The sequence below is a fragment of the Lupinus angustifolius genome, chromosome LG01 (genome assembly GCF_001865875.1).
Source record: "Lupinus angustifolius cultivar Tanjil chromosome LG01, LupAngTanjil_v1.0, whole genome shotgun sequence".
Lineage (NCBI taxonomy): Eukaryota > Viridiplantae > Streptophyta > Magnoliopsida > Fabales > Fabaceae > Lupinus > Lupinus angustifolius.
Genome location: NC_032009.1, coordinates 31,515,982 through 31,524,672, shown reverse-complemented (window position 1 = coordinate 31,524,672; position 8,691 = coordinate 31,515,982). Strand labels below are relative to the sequence as shown.

At 32.4% G+C, this 8,691-nt stretch overlaps 1 protein-coding gene across 2 annotated transcripts; it reads right to left on the bottom strand.

Annotated features, from left to right (window-relative positions):
- LOC109360380 (serine/threonine-protein phosphatase PP2A catalytic subunit) lies at window positions 1,230-8,278 on the bottom strand. Of its 2 annotated transcripts, XM_019605245.1 has the most exons (12): window positions 8,012-8,278; window positions 6,179-6,235; window positions 5,785-5,868; window positions 5,386-5,457; window positions 4,705-4,776; window positions 4,298-4,338; window positions 2,683-2,749; window positions 2,193-2,384; window positions 2,005-2,094; window positions 1,817-1,924; window positions 1,643-1,733; window positions 1,230-1,582 (listed from the first exon to the last, which is right to left on the bottom strand). In XM_019605245.1, the coding sequence occupies exons 1-11, from the start codon at window positions 8,087-8,089 to the stop codon at window positions 1,668-1,670; spliced, it is 927 nt and encodes a 308-aa protein (XP_019460790.1). In that variant the 5' UTR covers window positions 8,090-8,278; the 3' UTR covers window positions 1,230-1,582; window positions 1,643-1,667. The 2 variants fall into 2 exon arrangements, with proteins under 2 accessions (XP_019460790.1, XP_019460781.1); XM_019605236.1 differs by having other exon boundaries at window positions 1,230-1,733; window positions 8,012-8,277.

The window sequence follows — 8,691 nt, the reverse complement described above, 5'->3', positions numbered from 1 at the left end:
TATCATAATCAAATGAAATTTCTTCAATATTTTCATTATTACATCTTATTAAAAAGAAATTCAATCAAAAAACACGATAAAAAATCAAATAATAAAAATAATTGTGGAGGACAATTATTTAGTTTTTAGATAATAGAGGAAAATACATTCAAAGACAATCATGCCTAATAATTACAGTTTCTAAAGTGTAACTATCAATTAATATTACTCAATTAATACATTCAAAGATATTAATAAGTAATATTATTCAATTAGCATTCCACAAATTTATTAGCTATAATTATGCAAATTTATATTATATTTTTGAAACTCATCCATAAATTCAAACAAAACAGAATATAAATGAAATTAAATATTAATATTTCATAAATTTATTACTTATATAGTAGAATATAAATGAAATTAAATTGTCTTCGGTGGTTATGACTAATATGATGATCACATTTACTATGATTAATTAGATAAAATATACATATTCAACAATTAAACATGCCAAATTATTTATGATGAGAATAAAAAAAAATTAAAGATTGTTCTTACTAATATAAGGTTGACACATTCAGATAGTGAAAAATAATAATTTCAAATGTAAAAGAACAAACACATAATAAAATTAAAGAACTATTATTATACACTCAGATAATGAATATAACCTCTAATCATTGTATTATAGGATGTGAGGTTTCCTTTCTGCAAATGTCGAAACAAAGAATATGATCAATTCGTATTTCCTACTTTAGAAAAATAACCACAAAGAATATGGAGTTTTTTTTTTTTGTTATATAGGTAATAGATAGATACCTTACACTTTTTCACATATCTTCTTTGGCAATTAGTAACTTCTCTACCAATTCACATGCTCAAACATTAGGGAACTTTGTTTCATTCTCGTTAACACAAGGTTTACCTTCCCTTAGAAGGAACCATAGAACATCATTAGGTTGATAACACAATTACAGAACCTTTCTGTTCTCAGCAGATATGTTCTCATCTAGCAAGCAAGCTTATAGCAGAAACATGAGTTTTTTTAAGTGTAGCACAATTTCTTTAGGTTGCAGTTCATAGAACCAATAAGTAACATGGTCTATTGTTATAGACAATAAATAGGCCTCTTGAATTGATCTCCATTCAAATGCACTGCTACAGAAACAGGAAGAAAACATAATTTTTTGTCACGAAAAATAAGTGAGTAGTGGCCATGCATGTCAAGAAGCAACCAAACATATTTGTAATAAGAAAAAAAAACATTTTATGAAGTAACAGACTTCCCATCAGAACATATTCTCAAAATTATGAAGGAAAAAATTATAAAGCATCCATTAGAACCATCTACAGAGACCTATCCCCATAACAATAATCCTAAATGAGAATAGAAAGGTCAAGTTGGCTACAAGTCAATAGAAAAAGCAAACTTGGAGAAACAATAAAATTGATACATTGCATGTTGGAATGGTACTACACATGCCCACTATAGTCATGGCCTGCTCCTCAGCTTCCTCTACTGTCTCACTCTGTTATAACAAGAAAATAACACATCCAGCAAAGCCTTACTTCGAAATGTAAGGATTAATTTGATGCAGGGCTTGTATTATGACAAGTAGATGAGCTTGCACAGTACTGCAAGTCCCGAGTTGCAGCTGGCGAACAGCGACTCGAGCAGAGTAGTATCATAGGAAGTAATCGGGTGTTCTCCTGGTTACGTCCGGCTCTCCCCTCCTTGGAGCTGGCTCAAACTGAGATTGAAAAAATATAATTAAGACAAAATACTATAAAATTCTATGAAATGACTAGTGTGGGTGATGAAAAAAAGCTCAACTTGAATGAATGTGTGTCCTTTGCAGTCATCAACTTCAAGGATGGATGCCATGTTCCCACAGCGATAACAATAATTAGGTGCACTAAATATGGTAACCACCTTTTGATCCTGCAACAAGGCACCATAAATCAGTCATCGTCATGAATATAAAAGACAAAGTAAATCTGTAAATGAGAACAAGTATTTACATGACCCCAGTTATATCCTTCCATAACCAACTGGTGAGCTCTAGCAATCAGCTTCAAGTTATTGGTATGGTTAAATTGTTCAGATATGTCCTATAAAAAGGAAGACACTTGCATGCATAAGAAATCAACAAAAATTGACAATGATAGGTGAAAACATTGTAGATTGGACACACAATGAACTGGACTACCTGGCCAAAGGTATATCCAGCACCTCTAGGAGAGATGCCCCAACCACATCGATCATCAGGATCAGACCATAGAAGATCACACATGGGCCCCTCATGAGGAACTTCTTGTACACGATCAAAGTTTCGTATGTTATCAAGGGTTTCAATAGATGGGGACAGGCCACCATGAAGACAAAATATTTCAGATTCGACCTTCAAAAGGAACAACAAATCAACTCAGCAACAATAGTATTAAAAACCTGGACAATATATTTCGAGAATGCTGAACTAGGAGCTATTTTTACAGGAGAATACAGGTGAAAATAAGAGAAATAGCTTATTACATGCAAGTCAAAGCAAGCATACTGGATTAAGAGTAATAAGATCAAAACGTGCAATCAGAACAATGAAAATCAAACCAACATGAAATATACTAACATTCTAACAATTCAACAAATCCAATCAGAAGCTATATATAGTTCTTTCCCAAATTATGTAATAATTTACTAACCAATGCTGTCAATGGAAAGTAATCAAACAAATCAGTGAAGGTCTTCCAAACATTAGCACTGCCATACCTGCAAATCAAATAAGCATATTCATCTTAACAGGATTCCACAGTTTCAAAGATAGAAGTTTTGAAAGGAAAATACAACGGATTAAAATGAAAAAAGCAAATATCAAACAGAGAAGAAAATTAACTATAAATCATGTCTCTACAAAAGAGCATTGAAGTACAGAAAACTGTTTTTATCATTTATCTCACAACACAAAATATTAGTGTAAACCCAAGACATTCAAACAGGAAAAGAACCTACATTAATGATAGTTATGATTGAACATAATAAATCAATTTCTTTTTATGCCGGAGAGGTCGATCATGGAGGCAATTTACCTGCAACGAAGTTTGATGGAACAATACTGAAGGAATCTAAGTGACTTACACATGGTTTTCTTTAATTTGGAAGGCCTACAATGGACCCAGAGAGGTATTATGAAAAGCTCTAGAGAAAAAAAGAGTTTGTATTGCCTACATTCGAGCAATCAAGGATATGATTGATAGAGTCAAAACATAGTGTGAGAACACAATGTTAGGTCTCAAAAGGCTTTCCTATTGCTATAGGCTTACACCAAGGATAAACTACAGCACTTGTATTTTTAATTTGGTCTTGCATGTGCTTACATAGCATATCCAAGAGTTAGTGCCATGATGCATGATTTTCTTAGATGATATTGCCCTGGTTGGGGACTTGAAAGAGGAAGTAAATAGGAAACTATAAATGTGGATATCTGGAAGAACATGCTTTCATATAAGTTGAAGCAAGACAGGGGATACTAAGTATAAGTTTAGCAAGAGGCACACAAATCTTAGAATGGAGGTGAAAATTGAGGACCAAACCAAGCCACAATTCTAAAGGTTTAAGTATCTTGGGCAAAATTACAAAGCGACGGGCAAATAAAGGGGATGTAAAGCATTTGATTCAAACGAGATAGATGAAATGGAGGAGTGCGTCAAGTATAATATGTGATAGGAAGGTATAACTCAAGCTTAATTGAAAAATTCTATTGCATAGCTATAAGGCATGTAATGTTATATGGAGCTAAATATTGGGCGATGAAATGGCAACAAGACAATAAACTCAATATAGCATATATGAGAATGTCGAGTTGGATGAGTGGACACGCTAGACAAGATGAGAAAGTTGGTGTAGCTCCTACTGTAGAAAAAACGGTAGAATCTCGTATTGTGTGGTTTAGGCATGTGTGTTAGAGACCGTTAGAAACCTCAGAAAGGAGAGTAGATTAAATGGATGTTAGTCCAATTCATAGAGGCATAGGAAAACAAAAAAACATGTGAAACTATTACGAATGGTTTGGAAATCAATGTTTTGTCAATGGACAAGATTTATGATTAAAGTATGACATCATTTGATCCATGTAGTCAGCCTCACCTAGTGGGATTAAGACTTGGTTGTTATTGTTTATGATAGAACATAATCAAGGTTGATAAATTCATGCAAAAATTGCAACAAAAAAATACCGAACTGAAAACAATGATAATCACACATTTAAGTTAAATCTCACCAAAAACAAAGGGCAGAATAATGAATTTAGTAGGTACTTACTTCCGTAGGCACTCATCATAAAATCCATAAACTTGAGTAATCTGCAGCAGAAAACTAAGATCAGCCAGTAACATTCAAAAACATACGATAACAACTTAACCCTTGAAATAATAAAGATGTAGTTAGAATTATATATTATTGTCAGTCAATTAATAGTAAGAAATTATAACTCAACAATTACTTTATCAAATTCAATAGTACTCTATTGGAGTACTTTAGTAGGTATCAATTGTATCTTTGATTGTTTGTTTGTGGATACGCATGGAAGGATCAGCTTGATTTTAGAAATTTATCGAGAACTCAATTGACACTGACCAAAGATCATGTCTCTGAGGGAAAAATAGGGATCAGCCTAATCTTTAATTCACAACTATCAGATATGTGATATGATAAATTACAGAACAAACCTGACGACTTTCATGATTTCCTCTCAGAATTGTGATACGTTGGTGATAACGCACTTTAAGGGCAACCAAAAGCTGCATTGTGATGTAATTAGAACAAAAATTTTACAAAATTAAAGAAGTACCATCTGGTAGAAATAAACATCATCCAAACATGTAATTCAAAAAATGGTTAAATTATATCGCAATCAACTTCTATACCACACACCACATCTCGCTAATGTTAACTTTAATTTCCATGCAGGGATATTACTATGGTATCCCACATGCTGTGTAGGCATAAACGCGCCATTAACAGATGCAACAATATGCAGTGACATTTCATTTTAGATAGCATGTTAATATCACAAATGTTTTATTATATACTGACACCAAATAATTGCAATAGCCACAAAAACATGGCTGTTGCATCATTATCAGTACAGGAGTACCCCATCAAGAAAGGAACATTGGAACAAGCTATGAAGGTCTAGAAATAAAAAGTATCCAAGTCAACAAACAACTGCTGATGAATTAAGTAGTTTTAAACTAATCTAAGCATATATCAAATTACTGGCACAAAATAAATAATTTCAGTTCAATCACTTCTAAAGGCTTACGACAAAATTACAACAACAAAAACAAAAACATTGCAATTAGAACTACCAAGAAGACAATAAGTAAGCCACAATAGTTCACACTTACCGTTACAGTTTCAACCGAATAATAGCCACGATCAACATAATCTCCCATAAATAAGTAATTTGTATCTGGACACTAACAACAAAAAGTTGAAACCGGAGATGAGTATTCCACCATCAAGGTCATGTATGCGAGACAATATTTATATAAATTTGAAAGGAGTAATGTTAAAATAATGGCTCATTGGCTCAACCAAGTAATATTATAAAAACAAATGACATGAGTGCTCAAGTTTGAAATAAGAACAATAGAGGCTTAGTAACTAAGGCTCAAGTTTGAAATAAGTGCTCGTGTGATTTCCTGATTTTTCAATTATTATTTAGTTCATACATCTACAAAACATAGTTTTCAGAATTTAAGTAAATAAATACTGAATGTAAAATCCAATATAAGAAAAACTACCTTCCCTCCAATGCGAAACAGCTCTGCAAGGTCATGGAATTGCCCATGAATATCACCACATATTGTAACAGGGCTTTTCACAGGCTGCAATTATTGGCAAACAAAATAATCTCTTCAGCTTTTTCAGCAATTTAAAACCATCATAATTTAAAGCCTGACAAGCACACTTATAAAACATAGTCAAAACCATCATAAATAGAACACCAAACACAGCCCGGAAAGCTAATGAGAGTTACTCAAGTGATGATAAACACAAATTGAGGGCAAAAATGGTGCATAATGCAGACAATGTTGGTGAGATGAATATGAAATCAATGAATAGAATCTACAAAAGTGAAGAACAAGAAGATATAAAACATGATGACATAAAAAATATATTACAAAGTAAACAAACCTGAACATTACTCTCTTCCATCAAAATTTCCTTTGCCTTATCACACAAGGCCCTTACCTGCATATAAAAGTGAAAAAGGTAGTGTCAAATTTGGATCAATGAAAGAAAAGAAAAAACACATCAGAGTTCAACGCTCAATAGCAAAAGGACTTCTATAAAGGGGGGGAAAGGGGAATCAAACAAAACAAAAGATTATACAAACAACCATCCTAAACTACCACATTGCAGTCTTTAAAGAAATTGAGTGAATAAAAAAACAAAAGTGCAAACTTAATTGTAATTTTAAATGGTTTTGACTATCCCAACAAACCCAAGGAAACTATTGACAGTGGGTTGTTTATAACCAAAACAGACCAAACTAAACTAAAAACAAAAACTGAACCTAACTGATTAAATTTGATTACGCATGGCTAACTATTTTGAAACTGATATATTCTGTTTGATCTATTGTTTTCATTTGTGAAACTGACCCAAAATCAGAAATGATTAGATTCCAGCTTGTTTCTATGGGGACTTTTAGCCAGTTTGGACTGTTTATAGCTATTTGATGATGTTTATTTCAGGACATGTTTAGCTTATTTGCTGTTAATTGGGCCATAAAGGAAAAAAGAGTGAAGTTGGGACTGAATTTTTCATTGAAAAAAATGTTTGGCCAAAAACAAATTGGACCAAGCAAAGCTAAACTAACTGGGATTGATTTGGTTAGCTTTTGTTCAGTTATCCAATCAGAACAAAAACAAACAAGTTCCCAGTATAGGAACCTGGGATATACTTTTCTCTAATTCTCTATTTTACTGACTATCCACCCATCAAATATGACAAAATAATGCATACAGCCACAAGAAAAAAGTACTAAGCTTCACTATTACATATGCTTTACAAGAATGGTGTTACAACTAGCAATGATTTATTATTTATTAACAATTAATAATTGCACTCAATGAACCAGCCTTTTCTTTTTATATTTATCTTTCTCTTTGCATGCATCGTCTCCATTTAAATGGGAAAAATCAATTTGTCAACAAAGTCCTGGATCAAAAAGAAGGCAGCCGGGAAACATCATGTATGATGCAATGGACCCTGTTTTGTGGCCAAAGCCCGGGATCAAAGACCACAGTTTCAAAGAGCTCCAAACTTCTTCAAAACCCCATGCCAACCAACTAAGGCCAATAAAGAAAAATACCTTTTCCTTAAACAGAGTCATAAGGCAACATGCCATGAATGGCAATACATTTTGAACAAATTCCACTCTCCTAACTTTTCGAAACATGAATACATGATAACACTAACAAAAACGTATTTTTCAATTCTCAGGAGCTTGACATGTGATTCATATGTCGCAATATTCTGGGTTAAGACAAAGCATTCGCACCATGCCACTAAAAAGAAAAATAACTTTTCCTTAAACACAGAGTCATGAGGCAACATGCCATGAATTAGCAACCCACACAAGTATATAGCAAGAAAATAATTCCTCTTTTTCATAGAAAACACGCAAGCATGTAGCTAAGATTAAAAAATCTCAATTCTAAAGAAAAAGAGCCTAATAGTCAATTATATTGTACAACAATGTAATACATTATACTCCTTAAATGCAGAAATCACAACATTAAACATAATAAACTGAGTTGGACCAACCAAAAAAATTGAAAAATGAAAAACCACGAACCACTAACTAGGTCGAATCCTACAAATCTGACGAAATATTTAAACAAGAAGTGTAACAATTGCCATTGCATTTCCGAATTCAATTTCTCTAAAACAAGCAAAAACATGTCGATTTGTTTCCAAGATCCGCATTTTTTGATAACAAATAAAGAGAAATTGAATTACCTCTTGTTCGGACAAGGGTTTGCACTGCATGAGCTGAGAAATCTGCTCATCGAGGTTTCCATGAGAATTCGAATCCATGATGTTTGATTCCTCCCAATTCTTCTTCTTTCTTAGAAATGGTTGAAACCCTAGATCTCAGTTTTTTTGCTTGTTGTTAGTTCTTTCTTTTTTCCTGGTTTTCGGAGAGAGAAAGTGAGTGGAGAGAAGAGTGGTGGAGAGAGAGAACCCAAAGCTTTGGAGGCTATTAAGAAAGTGAAATGTTCTATAACCACTCCTTTTTAGGGGGGAAATCTTTTATCAATTATTACAATATTTTTTTTGGTAGATTATCAATTATAATATGAACCTATTTATAATTGAGTATAATTGTTGAAAAGTTGTTTTAAGATAATAATTTGTTGCCAACAAAAAATTCATGTAGTGATATAATGTCTAACTATAAAGTCAAGAGTTCAATTCTTGATAATAACATTTATTTAATATGTTAATCATGTATTTCAAAAGTTATTAGTTTTGTACTCATAAAATGATGACTTACCCTTGATAATATCAAAATAATAATGTGTTTGGATTGTATAATAGAAATATCTTAAGCTATAAGAAATAATGAGGTTATTTGTTATTTATGTATATTAATATTTTATGCATTTTGGAATGAATTGTGTATATTATAGGAAAAT

What these genes read in the sequence shown, in the direction of transcription:
- LOC109360380 (XM_019605245.1), bottom strand. Translation starts at nt 8,089, where the DNA reads ATGGATTCGAATTCTCATGGAAACCTCGATGAGCAGATTTCTCAGCTC. An exon ending in ACTTTCCATTGACAGCATTG is followed by an intron (nt 2,385 to 2,682) that starts GTTAGTAAATTA and finishes TTCCTTTTGAAG; the next exon opens with GTCGAATCTGAAATATTTTG. An exon ending in AAGGATATAACTGGGGTCAT is followed by an intron (nt 1,925 to 2,004) that starts GTAAATACTTGT and finishes GCCTTGTTGCAG; the next exon opens with GATCAAAAGGTGGTTACCAT.